Source organism: Lichenostomus cassidix, chromosome 3 (assembly GCF_008360975.1).
Source record: "Lichenostomus cassidix isolate B80296 chromosome 3, HeHo_3.0, whole genome shotgun sequence".
NCBI classification, from domain to species: Eukaryota; Metazoa; Chordata; class Aves; order Passeriformes; family Meliphagidae; genus Lichenostomus; species Lichenostomus cassidix.
This window is the reverse complement of record NC_139483.1, coordinates 47,678,088-47,701,474: the sequence shown is the minus strand read 5'-3', so window position 1 is coordinate 47,701,474 and position 23,387 is coordinate 47,678,088. Positions and strand designations below refer to the sequence as shown.

Here is a 23,387-nt window from a genome sequence, read left to right as displayed (position 1 = left end):
GTTCATCTCCTCCTAATCCACTTAAGGCATCATGCTCTGTTTGTAGGCACATCTGCTGTGAATTTTTTTATAATCATCAAATGGTAGATTACTAGTGCCAAAAAGCAATAAAAGGCTGAGAGCCAGATATGATTTTGAAGGAGGTCAGTGGAAGGTGGTAGACCTCTACAGCTCATTTTCTAACTTTGTTTGTGTCTTGTGTAGATTACAGTATGTTCATGATAGCCGCAAAATAATACTAGTAGTGCCTCTCATCTGAATAACTCAAATTGATTAATGAAAATGGAGTTTTATTTTGAAGTAGACAAATTCAGTAGTAATGATGCTGGATGGCTCATTTGGACCACTAGTGAACTGCAGCAGTATGGAGGAGAGAGCACCTCTGGGTTGTTTAATCCTTGCCCTTATGTTTAAAGAGTAAGTGATATTTTGGTATGTGTCAAGGTTAAGACTCTATTGAGTGCATTCGAGAGCTTTTGGAGATTATTCTTTCATTTTTCAAAAAGGCAATGTTCTTGCAATGTCAGAGAGAGTGTTGGATATAGCTGCCTGAGTCAAGTATTTAATACGAGCTGCATTAATGGTCTGCAACAGCGTGAAGTTAAAGCAACCCTGAGTATCACTTTATTTTTTATACGCCTATGCCAGCAAAAGCACAGTGTACACTTGCAGGTATTTATTTATTGGATGATCTATTTCCTAACAGTTATTTTGTTAGGAGGAACCAAGAGATCCCCATATATCATGTAATGGTACTGTGCTGTACCAAATTATTAGCAGGTGGCATTTCACATTCTGGTGAAGTGTTGCTTATTAGCTATTGCCAGAGGAGGGGAGCTGAACCACAGCTGTCTCTTGGTTTGATTCTCATGGCAATGCTTCACTGCTGTTTCTTAGCAGGATCTGTTCATTCCTTGATGAAGCTGCAGATTGCTAATGAACTTGATCAAGCTGAAAAGTTGTGGTTTTTTTAAACAGAAAGTGAAAACTGAAGGAAGGAAAAAAAAAAAGCCAAAACGCCAACAAAACAAACCCCCAAACCTGTTAGAAGTCCTTCTGCTTCCTCAGAAAGGCTAAGTGATTGGTAGATGTGGTTAGGATATTGAATAAAGATGTTCTTGGTTGAGGAACACAAGTTTTATTCCTGTGATTTTTATATTCCTTTTCGAAACATTATGCCAAAACTGCCCTTTCAGTGGATTTTTTGGTAAACTTTGTATGATTCCATGTTGTCAGTGACTCAGTGCCTTGTAGTGGGTATTGCTGGCTGGTGTCACTTGCTTCAAGGTGCTCCATTTAGAATATGTATCCTGTGTTAAGCTGGTTGTTTTCAGTGGGAATTTGAGTTGTAATTGCATCAGAAGAATATTGCAGAGATATGACTTGATTTCTCTCACTCCAAAGGATACTTCCTTTATTCCACTGCTCATCACTGGCTGTCCTGGTACTTTTTAAAATGCTTCTTTGCCCATGCTTCTTCAAGCGTTAAACCTCCTGAACATTTAGTTTGTAAGATTTACTTTTGAACAAAGGGTTTTTTTCTGCAGCACCACACTAGCTGACCTTGAAAAGGTTCTCCCAGGTCTCTTTCTTTGTGCCTCTGCTCTTCTCTTTCCTTTATTTTCATACCTAGTGTAGCTTTGAAGTTGTCTTCATGCAAATGGAGGAGTTCAGTGCCTCACTTTGTTTCTACTACTCTGTGACCCGTTTTCTCTTATTTCCAACTTGCTTGCCTGATCTTGTCCTTGCTGGCATTTCAAAATGTAAATGGTAAAATAGTGGCACACATTCTGTCAAATGTGTCCTGATTGATAGTCTCATCTCCTTCTCTTTATTTTTCTGATCTCTCTTGTGTTAGCACTATTTTTTGCCTCCAGTTACTCAATAATTGTTGTTTTTATTACTTTTTCTTCCTGCTCAGGTACAGGAGATTACTTGTTTGCTTCAGCTTAATGGCACTAATTCTATTGGCTTTTCCCTCTGTTAATACCTCCCCCACTCAGTGCTTGGCTTCAGCAGTGCTAGATAGAGAAGTACAGTATTATATGACAGTTTGGGTTGGCTCACACTGTTTGGCTGCTACTGAGGTCTGTTTAGACAGAAGGAAATAAATAATTTACTGTTTGATTTTTGAACTTGTTTGTTTTAAGTATCACCCATTCTTCTATGCTTTAAAAGCAAACATTACCTACAGCAATGTTATTAAGTTGAATTAGAGCTACAGATTCAGCCTATAGTTCCCAGATAAATAGAAATCTTTCAGAATGTGGCAAGTATTTATAAATTTTGGACTCTTTTTTGTGTTGCTCAGCCAAACTTCCACCATCTGTAGTAGTTCATAGTCTTATCACATACTAAATGCTAAGTGCAGTCAAGCAATGAGCACATCCAGTCTGGGTGTTGAGTGTTGCTCAGTGTGTTGCAGGGGGCAGGGCAAGAGGAAGCTTAAATAATGGTGCATGAATTTCTTATTTTGATTATTCTCAAAATTTCTTTGTCTTTGAGAATGCGGTGTAGAGCAAGAAGTCCCAAGAATACTGGAAAATTTGGGACACTGAGAGGAAGTATAAAAGTGCCTGAGCTGAAAAGTTGTTTATATGGAGTATAACTATAGCTGAGTGTATATTCACACTCCAGAAGTTTGGAATGCAGGGAATGGTTTATAGGGAAAAGACCCTGAAGGCACCTATTTTTTCAGAGTTTAGACAGGTTTGTTCCATAATTTCAGTTTCTCACTGCTGCTAGTTCGTAGCTGCTCATGTTTCCCTTCCATTCTGTTCTTTACCAGTCTTCCTTATAAATATTTATTTAGGATTTTTAAACTGTGTGATGCAAATTTTGATCAGCTGCATATACCAGCAAAAAACCCCACACCAACTCAGCAAAACCAAAAACCCAAAACCACTACCCCACGTCTGTTCCCCCCAGCCTCTATCCCCACCCCATGAGTACATTTTAATATGCCAGAAAAGACAAGGTGCAAAAATACCATGCAAAATCAGTGGACTGGTTTTGTGCATCTGGAAAAACCTAGAGTCACACGTGTGTACAAGAGGAAGCAGCACAGCTGCTGACACCTTGTTCTTTGGAGAGGCACTGAGAGCTTTATATATCCCACTTTTCCACTGGAAGAGTTTCTGACTGTAACTTTTTGAAAGTGTGCTTTTGCTAAAATACAAAAACTACCTAAAAGCTATAAATCATTATGGTTTAGATTTCAGAGAGAGAACCAGGACATTTCAAATTAAGCAGAAATGGGTACCCTCTTGCATAAATCCTGTTGGCATGTGTCTGCATAAATGAACAAATGTCTAGCTAATGCTAAATAATGCATGCATCTTGGATCAAAGAGATGCTTAACTTAGCTTCATTTGAGCTCAGAATGAATTGGCAAAGGACCTGTGAATGTTTGATTGATAATTTTATATCTGTGGATAGGGCATTAATATTTTAGATACTCTTCAAACTTCTTGGGGTTGCTGTCTATGTATTTCATGTTTCAGACTTGTTTTGTAAAAGTAATCAAATAATGAAAGTTGTAGTATTTCCTTCTGTTTTACTTAGCTATTTTCACTTACTTAGCTATTTTCACTTAATCAAAAGTGTTAGCATAGCCAATTGGAAACTACTTTCTATGTGTTGTTATCCCTTCAGGTTGCCTGTAATTCTGTTACTGTCTTTAACAGTGGGGAAAAAGCTGTGAGGAAAAAATATTTTTCTAGCCTTAAACATTTTTTTGCTTTTTCGGTTTGCCTGTCTGACTTCCGGCAATGGGTTTATTCCTAAATTAATTCCTACTTAATTATTCTAGATTTGTTTTTCTAGGATATTTTCTGTATTAAAGTTTGCATCCATGTTAGGAATTACTAAATCTAAGAATGAAAAGATAAGCATTATGGTATTGGTGCTCCTTTAGGCTATGCTCTTAATTGTAGTCTAGAAAGAGCTTTATTAATTTGTTATTCATCACAAGACTTGAAGCACACACAAAATCTGTGCTGCTTTGGGGTGGACAGTTACATTGGTTGGTCAGTTAATTGATAGTTGCTGAAATACTAATTTTTACTAAGATGTGAGCTGTGAGGTGATGAGAAAGAAGAATTAAGTGGTCCGTGGTTGGAAATTGAAGATCAATACAGCCTCTTGCTTAGAGGAAGAGCTGCAACTGGGTCTGATGAACAAGGATGTGATGGAAGCAGGAGCTTGAGCAGTATGTACCACACTGCTGTGAAGTGGCTCTTTGAAGGAAGGATGTGGTTTCAAAAACTACATGCTGCATCAAGAGGGGAAGTAGCCTTCCCAATAGTCAAGCAGTATTACTGAATGGAATGAGAGCTCCTTAAGTAAACTTGTAATGGATAAGGGTTTTCTAAGAACTCTTGAAATTTTGCACGTTTGAGAGTCCTGAATGCTGATTATTGGCGAAAACATCCACTATTTTACTATACTAAAATTTTTTGTACAAGGACAGTACAACTCATTAATCTTTAACTGAGACTTTTCTTTGTGGTGTGTTTAGGAGGAAGAGGTGGAAATCGTGGGTGGGAATATTTTGTTACAGGAGAGGAAGAGTGTAGTCAATGCCTGAAGTTAAATGAGGGTTCTCAAGTGGACTGGCTTAAATCCATTGCTCACTAAGGATGTACTCAAACTGATTTGTGTGTTACATAAATGATTCAGGTGTGTGTCACTGCTCTCCTGGGCTTTTTCTTCAGAAGAATGATGTGTAAACAAAAGCATGGCACAAAGAATGTAGTGTTAAATTAGGATGCCAGTGCAGTGTATTTTTAACTTGGACAAAAAAAAAAAAAAAATTGTTTCTTCTGGCTGTGTTTCATCTTGTTCCCAGAAGTGTGGCTGTCTTTTGATAAGTCAGGAAAGTTGCAATGGATCAGTACTTAAAATAATAAATAACCTGGATAATGAAAGAACAAATTACTCTGTCACTAATGCAGAGTAGAGCCGGTTGTCGTACTGTGGAAAAAACAATTCCTAAACACTTTTCCAGTACAATAAATAAAACATTTCTATGGGGTTGCCTATTTAATACTATAATTTTGATGTACAAAGCTCATACTCCTCTTTTTTAAGAAACCATTGTCTCATTTATTTTAATCAAAGACTCCCATATAAATTTTTAGGACCTCACCATGTCTTTTTCAAACACTGAATAAAGGAAGATTTGTAGATATCCTCAAATATCTAAGAGGTCATTCTGACATTGCTGTGGAGGAGAATGTTTGTGTCAGAAATTAGGCTTACACTGCAGAAATAGCACAGCAATCAGCCTATCTTTTTGTCCTTAAAAGGCTGCAATGAGTCGAGTGCCTGTTTCTGTGGTACCTTCTTGTTTCGCCTCACAAAAGACCACTCTGGTTCCATCATTATTAGTAGTAGCCCATCCACAGCTAATGAATTGTTGTGACATCTTGATGCACTGGAATGTACCAGACATCTGTTTCACTCCTGCGTCTTGAGCTGCAATACCATGACTGGCTGTGGCCTCACCTTCAAGGGTGAGCCATGAGCACAGCCAGTGAAGGTGATGGAGCATGAGTGTGTTAGTGACAGATTTTTAATCTCTACCCATAGACAGCTGCTTTATTTCCTTAGTTATCTGTGGTGTTCATCTTGCTGTGCTCTTCTGACTCCACTATATCCTTATGGAGGTGAAGTGACTGCTATTGCGTGCGATACTTAGGATGAAGTTGCATCAATGTTTGATACTGTAGTAAAACAGTGGCTTTTTGTTTTGTCCGTTCTGACGATACTCAATACTTTATTGGCTATTTTTTTGTTTGCAGCAGCATGTTAAGCAAATTATTTCAGGAACCTGTCAGTGAAACTCCCAAGACCTTTGTTTTTTTGAAGCTGTAACTGCCCAGAAAAATGCTCAGGGATTTCAGTTTGTGTATGCTTTTTTTTAAGATCAGTTAGGGTTTCAATTGCATTTTAAAATGCTGGGTAGCACCTGAAACCTAAGGACAATATGTCAACAGATGAGCTCCCTCACTGGATCACAGAAATGGACTGGGACAAGGAAATGAGACAGGACATTTCTCTAAATGCAAATATTGTTTTTTGCTGAGGTCTGTTTTTCCAAAGGCAGAGAGCCAGGAAAAAAACACTGGCATAGACACAGTGAATCTGTTTTTTCAACTGAGAATGCTGCTAGAGAGCCACAATAATACAGTGTTCACTGCCATATGTTTTTCAGGAGCTTTCACAGACTGTATTAGCTAGAGCTGAGAACTGTTTGTCCTGCTCATACCTTTCTCATTTTGATACCAGTTAGAGATCCTTTCTGTACAGTCACAAAACCAGCTCAGGTCTCCTTGATTTCTCTGTGATCTGTTTTGATAAACTGGACCACTAAGAAGAAACACACCTTCTTTAACAAGGCTGTCCACTTGTCATTCAAGGTGTGGATTGGAGCTTGTAGGCATTAATGCAAATCTTAAGAAGCTTTTTACATAGCTGACACTTTTCCATTTGAAATTTGTGCAAATGCCGGAGAGTTTTATTTTCTTTCGTCTTGTGTTCTCAGTGGGCAGAGTCTCCTATGCATCATTGTTTTGGAGAAACTGAACATAAATATTAGTTTATGATGCACTTCTTAAATATGCATCTGTTACCACTTTAAAATACTTGTGAAACTGGCTGCATTTGCAGACTGGGACTGGTGAAGAATCTGTTTTATTTTCTGTTAATAACATCTTAATCTAGATCCTTCTTGCTGCTTCAAGAAGAATATTTATTCCAGTTAACTCCTGAACTATTGGATCCTCAATCCCTTGTTATTACAGTCAGTAATCCACCCGAGGACCATCAGCAATAACTTGGAAAAAACTGTGTTTCCATGGCAGCCACCCACTCCTGTTTTCATGCAGATTCTAGAGATTAAAGGCTAGGTTTCAAAATGTATGTACAAAACAGGGGAAGGGATGGGATTCTGCTTTTTTCTTATGCTTTTTTGTTAATTTTCCCGGTTTTGTTGTGTTGTGTTTTTAGAATGCAAGGGTAGATACTGGTTTAATGGGCAAGGTAGTCTCACAGGAGGTATTTTGTTCTGTTTTGTTTTCTTTCCAAGAACACTTTAACTGTAGCTAATAGTTGTTCCTAGACTGTTACCATACATCTGTATCTTCTGACCCAGGTTTCAGTGAATTTTCTTCCTCCAGGCTGATTAGTTTGTGGGGCTGGGAAATTGCTAGGAATGTAACTAGGACCAGTTTTATTTTTTGAAGTTTTTGTCTTTCAACTTCAGATGCCAAAGTATGCTAAACCAAAAATGATGCTCAAAGATTTGAATCTTTCTTTTTAGGGATTCTTTTTAGGTGGAGGTTATGTTTTTGCTTAGATGCATGCAATGAAGATTCAGTGTTGTGCTTCAGAAAGGCCTTTTGTTGGGTCTAGGGTTCCCACTCCTGTAGTTTGAGCTTCTAGACATCCTTACCACTTACAGTTTTAGCCAGGGTTAGTTGTACTGGGGAAAACATGGATTTCTTCCTTTTAATCAGATTTGGAACCTGAATGCTCATCTTATGAGGTCAGTAACACGATTCCTTTCCTCATGTCATTTAAAGCATCATCAGTAGCTGTCCACATCAGAAGACTCGGGGTAGCCTGAGCTTCAGTATTATGATACAATTCCTCGGTATAGCGCTGTGTCTGATAGTCTGCAGAGTCTGCAGTCATTCCTCAGAGTTATTGAGATTACTTTTTTTAATCACTAGTTTACTGAAGTCTATTGAGCATGGTGTAATTAAGATAGAAAATACTTGCTTGTCGAGCTGACTGTTGGTTGTGGAGGTGGGGTTTTTTTGGTTTGTATCTTGGTTTTGGGATGGTTCTTTAGGCACCTCGTTCTGGAAGGAGTGCAGTGTTGTCCTCACACATTTACTACTAATGAGTTATTTTACATGCTTGGTTGGTCATCTTGTAATTTACTTCCCTGTAATGTGTGAGGACACTTTAAAAGCATCCTGTACAAAACCTGTGTTTTCTCAAGGGTCCTTTCTATCTTGTTGCTTAATGATAATGTAGCATTATGTCAGGGCTAGTAGTGAAGCTACTGTGTCCTAAAGTGGTTTCAAGCACTGTACATTAACTGGATGCAGAACTTTGTAGCCCTCCCTGCCAAACAGACAATACAAATGCAATAACTTTTATGACATGAGCAGCCTCTTCTGGTTCTGCCATGAATGAACATCAGCCTTAACTCTAGTTTTTGATAATCAGAGATGCCATGCTGTTACTGACACATGACTGTACTAATGTTAGGTGACTGCTTTTGATTATCCCTATATCCTGTTTCTCTGTGGGACAGGTTTTGAGGGGATATGGGAAGCTGCAAAGTTCTTCTGAACTTCTAGCCAATGGGGCTGTTTCTTAAATGAATAGGCATAGCCTGTGGTGAGAGAGAACAATTCAAAGAACTTAATAGCAGCTGCTAATGGTAATTCATGTATTTTATGATAGGATTTTAATCTTTTAGACCTTTCTTGTTAAATGAATGTGTAAATGGAGAGAAAAAACCTGTGTCAATGTTTGATGGTATAACGCAATATGCCAGTGATATTTGCTAGTAATTTTTATATTGTCAGCAATTCTGTGTTTGCAAACAATATTCATCAGCTTAAGAGAGAGCAAACCAAAACCATAAATCATTAAAATGTTTTGATACAGTTACTTGCACTTTTATTTGAAATTGGACTGAATTTTATATACTCTGTCTTTATTGATAAGGAATTTTTAGTCTTAAAGTCCTAATACAGGTAATAGAACAGATTCTGAAAAACCCCACAGACTTCCTCTCCCTTGAAACAGCTGGTTTGCAACATACATGCTTGAAGAACTTTTAAAATATAAAGTAAAATATCGTGATTAATGAAAGGACTATGCTTATCATTTTATAAACAGTCATTAAAAATGCATATTTTATAACTGTGTGATTTATTGGTCTAAATTAAAATTTTCAGTACTAACAGACTTGAGTGATTGAATCCAATCATTACTTTTATTAGTATATTTTTTATTAACTCAGTGTAATAGGTCAGCAAGAATTTAATATTAGCAGTAATAGGAGAGAGAATTTTGAGAGAGTAAATGAGATCTTTTAAAGAAATTATTGGAACAAATACATAATTTTTCAGTTATATATTAACTAACGGTTATCTAAAATTTCTTTTGACCTTACTTTGGATTTTATACAGTCTATATTTATTTACCTTGAAATCAACCTGATATGAAGTCTTTCTTGTTTCTTTCTATTTTGTAAGTACCAAAAATCTGTACATTTTCTCTTTTGAGGTTCCATCTTCTTTTTGAGTGATGTATCTGACTCAGAAGAGAGAGGCTACAAGTTTATGTAAGCATTTACTACCTTGAAGGGATGAGGTTAAAGCCAGGGAAGAAACCCTCAAACTGAACAAAATGCTAGAACTATACCATTTTAATGCCCCAAAAGGAGAGCGAAGACTAATTATGAAGCTATTGTTATCAACAAGTAAATGCAAGGGAGAGGGAGAATGTAATTTTTCGATAACTTTCAATGGTATCTGATAATTTTATCCTGTGCATCTGATTTTTCTATCTCAAGGTCTGAAGCAGAGAGATGCTGAGCAATACTTGATGCTGACATCAGTGCTGTGCTCAGCACCTGCCATCATGCTGGGTAGGGACACTTTCAGGAGCCTCAGTCCCTCATACAGAAACAAGTCCCCAGGCTTTGACTGAAATGTAGGCTGCTACAAAGCAGTCATGCTTGGTTGAAATTCCTCATTTTCAATAGGTCAGCCTCATTTGGGAGGATTTTCTGATGATCTTGTATTCTGTATGATCATGCAGATAATGCCTTCTGACATTTCTGGCTGCGACAAGATTCTTAGTCCAGTGAGCATGGTTGCTTGGCTGCAGTTTCTGAAACCCTTTTTTCACCTGTGTCTTCCTACTTATGCTTCTCATTGTGGTGGTGCAGCAACACTAGAAGAGAAGGAAGTTATTATCTTAATGCTAGATCCTTGAAGGAGTGGCTAGTGGTAAACACAGCACAGCATATAAAAAAAATAAACAAACGAAACCGCATGGTATTGCAAAAACAAAGGTACTTCTCTTGCTGGAGAGAAAATGAAAGAACAGGCAGAGGTCACATGGGAATCATATTGTTTAATGCTGTTCTGGAAAGAAAGCTTGGGTACTAAGATGATGTGTGTGGCCTAAAAATCTCAACGTACTGCAAGTAAACATTCTTACTGCATTTTGGTTAAACTTGTAGACAAATGTTGAAGAGATTTCTAAGAAAGCAATGACTTCAGAGTTAAAAGCACTGCACTCTATTGCTGTGTAAAGTATAAATGAACTAAATACAATAAATAAGTGAAGTTCCTTTGCTTTTTTAAAAATCTATTCGTGGTGTACATTTTTCGGTAAGGTTTCTGGTGAAAGAGAGCATTATATAGGTGTCCTGCTGCACTTGCATGCGTTTGCCTGTTTTCACCTTTTTTTTAAATGGCTTTGACAATTTAAATTTCTGGGAAATTGTTCCAGATATGTTGAAATATTCTTTGGCATGCAGTCACTAAAACCCATTCTAGTTTTTGGTTTTAAGACATTCCCTGTGTTCTCAGTCTTATTGTTTATATCTTAAGCATTTTACTTATTGCTTTTACTTTTTTCCATACCTTTACTAAGTAACTTTGCCCTGGCATAGAGCTTGTTTCTAAATATTGAGGACAAATATAACAATTTGATTATATGCCTTTTTTTTTTGTTTTGTTTTTACTTAATGAGAAATTGTTTGTGGTTTCAAATTCTGTTTCTAAAGAAAAAGAAATCCTATTTAAAACATGCTGGTTCTACTATATGTAAAATATTACAATTCTTTGCCTGATGAGCTACAAAGAAAAGAGCTTGTCACGCTGGAGAAGTAAAGCAGAGAAAGGAAATGAAGTGGGGAAAACATGAGTAATAAGTCTGTATTGTGATCTCTCTGATGTGTCCACCCTATGTTGGGAGGTATTTGTGGAGCTGAGTTCAATGGCCCTGCTTCAGAGAAGTATTCTTTTAAGTGCTAGTGTCTTTCTCTAATTGACACCTAATCCCTGTCAGTTATATTAAATGACTTTTTTTCTCATAGGCAGAAAATCACTTGGTAGTCATGCAAAAAAATGGTTTATGACAACATTTGCAATAAGGTTCAGTAGGACCTTTTTTCTATTTTTCCAAGTTTACAGTCATTCTTACAGAATTACTTTTAATCACAGAATATGGTTTATGTAAAGAGGTATTATAAGAGCTTACAATGGGTAAAAATAAGGCAAGTTTTGTCTTTATTGTCCATGGATATTTTGCAGAACTTTGCCTGCATTATTTGAATTTCAGTCTTTCTACTGAATAAAACCCCAAGCAGATTGTTAAAATCAAGTAACAAACTCAGTTGGATAGGAAGAGGGCATAACCTTGTAACGGGGTGATGGATCATTATTTGGAAAACACTGACAATTTTTAAGCAGGTTTACTCGGTGTTTTTTATTAACATATGTATACTGAATACCCAGCAGTATTTTAATTCTAGTTTCTTTTTGGTAGGATTGTCTGAAAGAAGCAATTTTTTTTTTTTTATTGTTTATCTCCTTAGTTGAATTTACAGGTCTAGCTGAATTTTCTGTTGCTTTTATGGGATGTTGTTAAATCATCTATTTGAAAATGCAAAGAACTAGCAAGGCTGTTGTGTTGGGCAAGTTTAGTTTGCAGAGGCATAAATGGAGCTAATAAAGCATCACAGACTATTGCATGCTGTGACAAGTTTGGGTGTCCCCTGTTTGACAGGGGACTAAAACTTGTAGCTGAAGTCCATTTGTTATTTATGTTCTGTGTGGCTCATGATGAAGGAAAATTCTCTGTTACTTAAGACAAATGCACACTCCCAGCCCCCAAAAACAAAATCCAAGCTCACCACAACTATGTTGCGATACCTGCTGCATTGCTGCTGTGCCATAGAATATGTGAAATATTACACTTGGGGCTTGTCTTTTTTGCCTTTTTTTTTTGTTTTTCTAAAATGCCGTTGCCTTGTACAGATGTGGCATAAGTGCCAAGTTCTGTTTTTTCATGTTCCTCTAACTTCTGATGGCAACTAAAATGAGTTGAAGAAAGTGACTTAAGCAGAAGGGAAAGTCATGTTGCCTTTAGGGTATTCCTTCCTCATGTTTCTCTCATAAATGCCTGGAAAATTGTCTGGACTAGATTAGTTCCTCTTGCAAACACTACTTACTTTTTTCAGTAATGGTTTTACAGTAATCTTTCTCTACTGAGCAGATGTTGGCGAAACTAACACGCGATCCAGAGACAGGAAATTTTGGATAAGTGACCCAAAGCAGAGATCCAGTATAATCTGTCATGTCACAGTAACAAATTGTGTGGTATCGGCTTTACAAAGACACTGTCATTTTAGATAGTTGTGAAAATGGAAAGCCATAGTGGAAGAGTTGAAAGCAAAAAGCTACAAGGGAGATTGAAGTAGACTGTGGTGAGGAGGACAGTTTGTTGACTGTTTAGTGATTATTCAGTTGTCTGTCTAGACCATTTGTTTCCAAAGAGAAACCAAAGTGACTGTTTCTAAGAAACGGGAGTAATTAACATTGACAGGGTTTCTGCTTCTAAAAGGATTTCCAGTAGCAGTCTTCTCTCATGTCTGCATGCATACAGAACAGGAGCACTAGAGGTAGCCTCAAATGGTCTGTAGCATTGCAACTGGTCTGTAGCATTTTTCTACTTCAATATTCAGCTCTGATGCCTGTGCTTCCTCCAACAGAGGGGAATATTCCTCCCCTAATGCAACTGTCATATAGGAGATGCTCACCTGAGATTTTTTGCAGTGATCTGATTATTTATAATTTATAGGTGATACTGTATAGTACATCCACTTTTTTTTTTTTTTTGTGATCACAATTCATCAGCAAGGACACTGGTACACTCTTGCACTAAGGAGGCTGGCATAGAGGAAACCTCTCATGAGATGTGGGCATGCTCACAAAATGCATCCTATCTTTAAATATTGAACGAATATTCATAGTGCTGCATACTGCAAAGTTGCTCTTGAGTGTAGTGAGTTTGAACTGTAATTACTAAAAGTCTTTCTCAAGACCTTTGCATTAATTAAGTAGGTACCATTTAACAGGTAACCATTTAGCTTATGATACCAGACATGTTTGACTTGGCCTATTGATGCTTTTTTTAAGAACTGAGGAGGAAATTTTAATCACACAAAAAGAGCAAAAGGTGACCTGAGTTTACCTACTTTTAACAGCAATGCAGCACCCAACTTGCTCGTGGTGTCATCATCTCAGTTTGAAGCAAGAAACTAATGGCAGTTCATCAGTGTTCAGCAGTCACACAGCCTAAGCAAAGAAAGAGGAATGTGTCTCTCTTACATTGAAGAGATAGATGCTTGCTGTTGAGGGTGCAGGAAAACATGCAGTGCTAATAGGATATTTGAAGGCTCTTTCTCAATTAAGTAATAAGCCATTTAATGTGCAGCAGATGTTTTGTGTGTCTTGTGTCAGGCTGGAGGCAGTGCATGTTTTGGATGCATAAACAGAATAATGCTTTTTTTCTTGTGTTCCTTATCCTCCCAGTTTTTCTGTGAGTATGTTCTGACATAAATAGCAGAAGTTTTACCAGTTGCTACCCATAAAGAAAAGATGCAAGTTTGATGCTCTTACAGTGTTCCCACCCTAAACTCATTTGTTGGGTTTTATGTAACTGAGAAGTAACTCTAATCCAAAGCTACCCTGTTATGCACTGTGTGTGCAGTGCACAGCTACACAGTTTGAAGCTAATTAGAGTTAGCATTGAGGACACAAATTTCCTTTGCTTCTTCAAAGGAGGTACAACTTTGAAGACTGTGGAAGAAATGTAGCTTCTGTTCTGCAGACAGCCCTACAAAACAGTTTCAGCTGAAATGGAAGGATCCATATTTTGATGGTATATTGCCTTGTCTTGAAGGTTGCTTTTTAAAGGATATAACCTTTTTAAATATCTTTGAAAGAGACGCAGTGCAATGCTTTATTTGGCATTGTACAGTGATCTTTTCCTATGGGGTTTTTCAGGCAGATAATTTAAAATGTTTTTTTATCTTTGCTGATTTCTTAGTGTCAGTCCCCTGTGTCTGGACACCAGTTCTCCTATACTTTAGAATAAAGGTTCTGATTTGTCCCTAAGTTTCATATAAATAGTCGTCCTGTTTCTGGCAGGAGCCAGGAGCAGAGTATGGGGAGAACAAGCAAAAGAAAAGTGGAGCAAGTAAAGAGGGTTAGTTTTCTTCCTGCCTTCTGTCGATCAAAGATGTATGAAAATGCCTGTGATGACACTATTGGTTTACAGAATCCTCAGAGACTGTCTTCAAGAATTTGGATGAATCCTTCATCAAAATCTGTGATGTGTTTTTCCCAGTGTTGCTTAGATAGTGGAGTTTATTCTCATTCTGTCTACTTCAGAGAATGGAGAATTGCCCTAATAATCACTGACAATTCATTATGTCTGAAGTGTGTAGAAGGTTGACCAGTGAGTCAAAAGGAGGTGAACCCTCCCCTCTCCAGATTTCCTGTGGGCCCTTTTTAGGTACTGGAAGGTTGATATATGGCTTCCCTGGAGCCTTCTCTTCTCCAGGCTGAACAATCCCAAATCTCTCAGCCTGTCTTCATAGGAATAGTCCTCTCCAGGAAAAATACAAGCCAGAAGTTGTATGCTCATTTTGCTTTCAGCCCTGGAAACCTAATCATTACTTTCCTCAGAGCCATGAGGAAATACTGTAAAATAAAAGGAGAAATAAAAAGAGGTCAAGTCTTCCAAAGTTGTTGATGTTGGATAGCTGTCATGTTTCCATAGCGGAGTTTGGTGGGATTAGTTTCCCTTCACCAAAAGCACACTACAGTCCTTTTGATGGAAAACTGAATGTGTCTTTACTGGCAGTTTGGCATTTGAAAATTGGTTCCACTGCTAGCAGGGTGATTAGTGCTCTTGTGTAAAAAGTAAATATTTTTTTCTACCACACGAAGGGTAGAAAGCTGCAACAGCTTTCCTCTCTCTTCTTTCAGGCTCCACACTGATTCAGGCATCTTTGCTGTCTCTGGGGTACAATCTGTATGAATTTTTATATTAAATCCTGATTAGGTATCTTAAACATATTTTTTTGCTAAAAGCTCCATTAAAAACATTTTTTCCTGTGCATAGCAATGTAGACCAAGCCTGTTTTAATCTACTGATTTTGAATAGTTTATTCAAGCTATCAAATTTAATGATTCTCATGCCCTTTTTTAGCTGTCATATTACAATGGATTTAAACCAAAATATGCTCACTTATATTAGAAACTTGCTGGATGAGCAAAATAAGCATATTCTAGCAGATTCTGTTCTATTGTTTAAATGATACTTTTGTAGTACTCTTGGTATAGTAAAATATAAAGTAAGGGTTGAATATCAAAAATTACTTTCTTGAAGATGGGAAAAAGACCCAACAAAGCAATTTCAGTGGATATACACTGTGTAGCAAACCCATCACAAAAGGGTTGCACTATCCAGGATAGTTCTATTTCTGGAGATTTCTGTTGTTAGTTCAGTAGAGAATTCACCTTAGCACACTGAGGCCTGTCTTTTCACTTTTGTGTTGAGAAAATTATCATAAATTTTTTTACAAGCTTTTTGACGATAATGCCTTTGGCATTAGCTCAAGGATGGATGGTATGGGGATTTTTTTCCCCCAACATAGTTCCAAATCATATTTAAACCACACCTACCTCCCACCCCCAATATAAATAAATAAATAAATTTTAAGAAGAAAAAAGAAAAGCCTTCAGGCATTCCATGTTTTCCAGTCCCTAAAGACTATGCTCTGTTAAGCTTCCAAACTTCTCTGGGCAACCAAGTCTTGGTTATCATTGACCTAGAAACACAAATAAAGTCTGATTTCAGTGGACAAGGAAATATGAAATCAAGTTACATAAGATTATTGGTGCTGGAAGACATATTAATGAACATCATTATGCCTCATTTTTTGTAACCTTTGCTCAATTAAGCAGTGTCTCCCTTCATCTCTAGTTGGATTTAGATCCTGTAGCATCTCTAGGGAATGGAGAGCTTGCAGTTCTTGCTTCAGAAAAAACTAAAGACATTCTTTCTTGGAAAATTAACTGTATTTTAAAAAGTTTAATTTTTAAGAAAAAGTGTAGCCCTGTGCTCTTTAATTTATGAATAGCCTTTTAATGTCTTTTTTGATGCAATCTGTGTGACAATTAAGCTTACTTCTGCCCTTGTGCTGTAGTACTGAATTCTTTTCTAGTGCGCAAAGGAGGCTTTTCAAAGTCTCTGTAAGGTTATTGAAAGTGTTGCTTTTCCAAACAGGCTTCAAAACGTCTTGTTCTGGTTTTAAAATGAAAACAGAGGAAATAGCCTTACTGGTTTTATATAGCCTTACTGGTTTTGAAGTATTGCAAGTTCAGAAGGAAGTCAGTTACCCTTCCTCATATGAAAGTGTCTCACAGGGATGTATGGATGCAGTTTGAGATTGTCAGGTTATTGGTTTTTAGAACGTTAGTAACAGCTTCATGTTTCTTGTCTCTTAGTTTGAGCAGTAGTGATGCACCATGCTTTCCTCCATCTCTTTGGCTGTACTACTGCGAAGTACTTTGTTGAGACATGGTTTAGATGCGTATTTTATGTAATGCATGCCTACTAATGTATATTTGGAAGTGTGTGATGTTTTCAGTGACTAGCCATAAGCACATGGACTCCGCCAGAGACCAAAGTAGGAAGGAAAATTATCAAGGGACAGGAAAGTCTCAGTGAAAATATACTGCTGTTTGTGGCCTGAAGCATCTATTTTGATAAATCAATGGGAAAGTCTTCACTAAGTTAACATTTATTTGCCTCTGGTGAAAGATCACCAGCATGCATAGTCTAATTCTCTTTAGCCCACATCTATGCTTTTATATTCCTGTCAGTTTAGCCTCCTTGTGCATACAGGCAAAAAAGAGGGATTTGCTATAGATGTGACTTTCAGGTCTACACTCACATTAAACCCTTGTACTTGATACCCTATTTGCACATTCTATATTGACACTGCAGCAAGAGAGACAAGAAGTGGCAAATGGTAAACTGGGAGACTACTTAGAAAAATGCAGCCTTTGACACTTCTCTTTGGTCCTTCTTAAGAGGTCTATTTAGATTCTTAAATAAATCTAAAATACTAAATACATATTTACTATACAGGCAAACAGCTTCCACTTTTTTTCTTTTTTTTTTTTTTTTCCCACTCTGATATTTCCTTTTCTTTCCTTATTCTGGTGTTGGTCACTGTCACTGATTTATCAGAACATGCAGGATTCAGTCTCATCTTTAAAGTCGCATGTACTTACATGTGTCTTTGTATCTCCAGGTATTAATGTTGTATATTAGGCACCATTTTTCTCCTTCATTATTTCAGTTGCCACTTAGATTTAGTAGGAAGTAGTAAAAAGTAAATGCACAGTGAGCTGCATCATCTCAAGTTAAGTATTGCTCTTTATTTGAATATTTTCTTTATCAGCTGGGGTAGACACATAAAATCAACTTTTACACAGGGATGTGTACAGAGACTGAAACACTTTTGAAATTTTATGTTTACATGTTACGTTAAATAGTATGTGGTGGGAAGGAACAGCTTTTAAAGATGCTATGCTTACTTTCTTTCTAGTTCATTCTTTAGTGATGGAGACAGCTGGCAGAGGCTCAGTCACAACCTTTATGTCTGTGTGATCTTTATAAACAATTCCTCATCTCACTCTGAGTTTGTTCAATCATCCTGCTTATTCTTCCCATCCTTTTATATGCCATGCATTATTTTTCTCCATTCCATTTTAGTGTATAAAAGTAACAGGAGTTTTTCAAGCACCGGGTGCAGAATAAAGATGAATAAGTAATTAAATGCTACATGAGCTGCTGATTGGCACATAAGGCTACAGTGTGCTAAACTGATATGAGTTACAATAACATGCATCTTTACTTCCTTGAAAGAGTGCATAATGAGACCTGATTTAAATATGGTCTGTTTTTAAGAAACATCCCATGTGTCTTCTTTGAAATTAGCTTTGCCTTCATCTGTTGGAACTATTAAGCTGATCTGCTTCTTGAATTATTCTATACAAGTCTGTACAATTCAAAAGAGAAAAAGAGATTGTAAATTAACAGTGAGTAATTTTGGAAGTCCACGTACTATGCTCAAAAAATAAGGTGCAGCTGAAGGAAGGAGATGCTTTCAGGATACACTAAACAGTGTAAAAAATCAAAATAGCATAAGTTTTATAGCGTTCTAATATTTCAGGAATAGGAAAGCATTCCCAGTAGAAAATTTGTAATGCCTTGGTTTAGGCGAATTCCTTTAAAAATCTTAGTTTGTAAGAAGAGTTGGGTTTTATATTAGAAATCAGATGTATCTGTAATGAAGAGAGGGCAAATGGGTTCGATTATCTTGGTATAACAGAGCAAATGGTCTGTAATTTCCAGAGTTATAAAGGGAGTAACATATGTTTCAGTCACTGAAAGAGGGACAAATAAAAATGGAGAATAAATCACTGGTTCATGGCTAAAAATAATGGTTCTGTTTGCTTCCCTGAGAGGAGAGTTGTGTTAATGGGGTCCTGGGTTACCCTGCTGTAGTTGCCTAACTTGAGACCTCATACCTACAGAATGAATGCTGCAGTGCCGATTGTAGTTGTTGCTTTGTTTCATGCTATGTCATATTTCAAGAGTGTAGTTTTGTAAGCCCTTGTCCATCTACCAGTGGAAGAATTCTTTCAGGTTTCAGAAGATTTTTAATATTTATTTTGGTTGCTGTTGTTTAAAGTCAGCTATGAAAATTGTTTGTGTTGACACTGCATGAGTGCACCAGATTTTAGGTTTCCAGGGCTTTTTTTCCTCTTCTATAAGAATCAAGAATTTCTAAAATTAATGTTGGGTTTTCCAGGACTCTTGCATTTCCTGGTTTATGTGTGAAGTAAGAGTGGATTTTGAATGCTACAAAACTGTGTAAACTGAAGACGTTTGATTTAGTAGTCTGTCACCTGTCAGATTATTGAGGGAAGTGAAGCTTTCGTTTTAAACCATTACCTAAAGTATACAGTAATTTTGCAATTTATAATTGCTGTATGAAATACAGTGGTATGAATTACTGCCAAAGTTGTGTACAGCCCCTTTTGTATTAACAATATACCTTTAAAATATTATTGTACTTTTATAAACATAAAGCCCCTTAATGTGGGCAAAACAAATGTGTTATATCTGTGCTCAGTGTTCACTTTTTCCTTTTGTGTTCACATCTGCATGCTCCATAGGACTAAAAAATTCTTGCATCTATGTGTTTACCTTATTGCTGGAGAGTTTTCAGTGACAAGTTTTGAAATTATTCTCAAGTCTTTTTGCCATACTGTCAGTTCTTTAATCGACACCAAAAATCTAGTATGACCTTTCTTCTCATTTTCTCCCTGAAAGGCATAATGAACAACAGGAACGGAATTCTCCCTCTACTAAAACTCTATGCTCCACTCAAAGCTTACAAATGCTTGAACTATTTTAATTCTTAATGACAAAGGGAGAATGAAGTAATAATTTTGTCTGTTGAAGGAGGCACATCTAGTCTGAGTAGCCACTGGAGAGGTATCTTTACAATAATCAAATTCAGTATTACAGGCTTTATGTTCCTTGCTGGGCTTTTTATGACTTACTCTGTAGTATTCCCCTAGATGTGATTTTTCCAATGAAATCTTTATTTTGCCCATTCAAGACAGATGATATTTTAGCTCAAGATCAGATTTAGAAGTGGTTTTGTGATTTTTTGTTGAGGTTTTTTTTCTATTGCAGAGAGATTTGCTGGGACAAGAGAGAGTATAATTGGTATACTTGGTTATCCTTGCATTGTGTACTCTCATTACTCTCGTTTACTGGCAGAGCGAGACAGAAAAAAATATTGAGTATTGCTAAGAAAAAGTTACATAAGTCTGAGTGGCTGTTCAGAAAATTATTTTTGTGCCTTTGGCATAAGAAAAAACCTACATAATGTAAGAATTCTGTAGTGTGCTTAAGGTACGCTACTGCTAAATGATTTTGCTAGTATTATTTCAGAGTATGGTTTATTTCATGGTAGGAGTTCTCCGTGAAAAATATTAATAAAGATTGCCATGGATGACTTACAGTTGATGAGCTATATGGGCCAAACTCTTAAAATCTTTGTGTTGTCAACCTCAATTTGAATGACTTCAGTAGCAGGAATGGTGGAGAATTAAATCCAAGGTCTCTTGGGTCAAACTTGATTGAAGCTTTATTGAGGGTCGGGAGAAATTGATGAAACACTCTATGTGAGGGTAAACAGGAGAGACAGAGTAAAAGAGATCCATCTCTAGGTGGTTCCTAACTGCTGAAATTTCTTACTGTACTCAAAAGGTGACTCAGCTTCTCTTTTCTTGTATGATTTGGAAATATTTTGGAAGTTGTATGGAGGGGAGAAAAGTAATTCTAGAAATATTTCTTATTTCAAAGTGTAGTAATCAGCCCTTTATTTCTGACAAAGTCTGTGAAATAAAAATCAATTTTATTTTACTGGTGTATCCACACTGGTTGTACTAACCAAAAGTTTTTTATAAATGGGGAGTTTTTTGAGCCATAGTTGCTTACTGCCTCCCTTCTTTCTTGAAATAAATTCCTGCATAGAGAATGTTTTAATGATTTGTAAACTATGGATGACTTTGAAGTGTCTTATTCTAGTGTGTGTATTGTGAAATTAAAACATTTATACATACTGTGATGAACTGAAGAGATTCTTCAAGAATGTTGTTTTTACAATGCTTCAGTTTCTGTATTTTTTTTTTTTAATAAGCAGGGCTTGGTTTTTAAATGGCAATTTTCATGACTTATTACATGTAGTAAGTAATGTACTGAATGCTACAAAGTATATTACTGCTATTCAAAAGCATATAGGGGATAACACTGTTCTGAGGAGTGTTTGTATAAATGCAATAGTTAATGGTTACTAAAAGTTGGACTGTATAATGCAGGTTCCTAAATGTAACGGAGGTTAGTGTGTTTTCGGTGATTAGTTTTGGTTGGATTTATTTTATTTTATTTTTTTTAAATTTTATTTAAAGCAGGAGAATGGAATGATTCAGAAAGATGAGAAAGATAAAGGAATGAAGTGGGGAAAAAGGGGGGAAGAATAACATCTTGCCTCCTGCTAAGCTAAAATCAATGTGTGTGTTTTTTGCAATTGTGGCATCAAGGAACCTACTAATGAGAAAGATAAGATAGCATTTGTGATGCTTTTATGATGTCTGTTTTCCACAATTTTCTGTAGTAGAACACTCCTTTTGTTACATGATGATGTTGACACTAACTCCTTTTCTCGATCTGGAATGGGCCTCAGCAAATTGTGACAATGGGCAAATTTGCCTCAGCCAAATAAGCCTTGATTTTGGAATTAGAGCTGAAAAATATATTGGAAAAAATAAACATAGCATTCTAATAACGTTTGAAGTATCTTCTTTTGTGTTTCTATGTGTAGAAAATAACACAAAACAGGAAAAGTAGTTTCCTTCTGGGTGGGACAGATTTATGCTTTATGCGGGAATAAAATGCTTCACAAGAAACATAACAGCTGGCTATTGATGAATCTTTTTTAAAAAAGTTTGATTACACTTAATCCTTTAATAAAGTCATAAATGCTGGAGAGCAAAATATCCTGAAATTAATTTCCACCACCATGAAAAAAATCTTAAATAAATTTTTTTTTCTGTATATAACTTCCAGTTGATTTTTGGATAATAAAGATCAAAATATTTTTGAGTAATTTAAAAGATGGCTTTTTCAGAATGTGTTATCACAATAAATTTTCTGATACATATTTTCTAAATTTTAAAAATGTTGGTAAATAGCAGACGGAAATAAGATGTTTCATTTTCTAAGGCATGTTAATGATTTTTGCAATTCTTTTTAGCATTTGTGAAATAATTTTCTGAAGTTTCAGTAGATACAGTTTGCTGTTATTCCAGCTATCAAAAAATATCATTTGTAGCAATCTACTATATATTAGCAATCCTGTTAAAAGCAATAAACCCATTAAATTTGCTTTGTATTACAAATTTAATGTAGTAGTCTCAGTTTGTTAGGCTTTTTTTAAACCATCATCACCTTTCTTGTATTCCTTTCTTCAGGTCAGTGTCCTAAAAATTACCCTTCCAGCCTTAATTTCTTGCCACTTCTGTTTAGTAAAATTTGCATTTTATCTTGCTGTCTGAATAACATAGTGGCTATTACTCACTCACTAGGCAGGTCTGGCTAGAGAGGGGAAACCAGAGAAAATGGTATAGTTCACAAGGTCAAGTTACAAATGCATTCTTCTTTCCCTTCCCAAAGGCACTGAGGCGTGAACTGAAGGATAAAGAGCAAACCATTCTCAATGCTGTGGACCAGGCACGAGTTTTCCTTGCTGACCAACCAATTGAGGGGCCTGAGGAACCAAGAAGGAGCTTGCATTCAAAAACAGGTCAGAAAATACTCACTTCTGGGAACAGTCAAAAAAAGAGAGAAAGGACATGCATATCTCTAGTACATGTTTTATATCCCAGTTACTTGGTCAGACCTCAGAGTTTTCCAAATTTCATCCTGATGGCTTTTATTTCAGTGTTTTAGATGCCAAGTATTACTTCTCTGCTTTGTAAGTAGTTATGTTTTAATGGAAGAAGTACAAACATCTCTACTGCCTTTTCCCGTTTTTGATTCAAAACACTGCTGATTAGTTGAACACAATAACACATGCCCCTTAAATGTAGTCAAAATAGTACTTCAAGGATGAACATTAAAACATCCATATGTCTTTTGCAAAGTTTTATTTCAAGTTTTTACTTCAAATAGAAATAAGCATATTTGGTGGTGTATCTCATCAGAAGTAAAATAAATCAGCCTTAGGAAGGTAGTCATTACAGAATCTTAAAGATTTGAACATTACATGAATCATCGCTAAGGAGTAGAACCACAGCTATCCTAGAAGCTGGTTTTGCATAGTATTTGTTGAGATTTTGGTCTATATATCAGAGACCAACAAGAAGGTAATTTTTCTCCACTCCCCCACAACCACAAAATAGGAAATTATCTGTGTAAATTATGTCCTACAATTATGCCTTTGATATAAGCTAGAGCATTATGAAGTCTTACTTTTAGTTAAACAAGAACTGTTCTTGGAAAATGTAATCATCTGCTTTTGCAGAACTATCAGTTTCTGTAAGATGTGAATAATTTACTGGTCTGTATAATTTACAAAATTGCAGTATATCTGCTTTTATTGGGAGTTATTTTTTTCTTTCCAT

General features: G+C 36.4%; 1 protein-coding gene across 4 annotated transcripts in view; it reads left to right on the top strand.

The window, feature by feature from the left end:
• UTRN (utrophin) overlaps positions 1 to 23,387 on the top strand; it is a 352,485-nt gene that overhangs the window by 237,913 nt on the left and 91,185 nt on the right. For all 4 annotated transcript variants that reach the window (XM_085055625.1, XM_085055626.1, XM_085055624.1 and 1 more), the window contains one exon: positions 22,438 to 22,567. In XM_085055625.1, the coding sequence (XP_084911751.1) occupies positions 22,438 to 22,567 (130 nt within the window). The remainder of the gene's footprint in view (positions 1 to 22,437; positions 22,568 to 23,387) is intronic.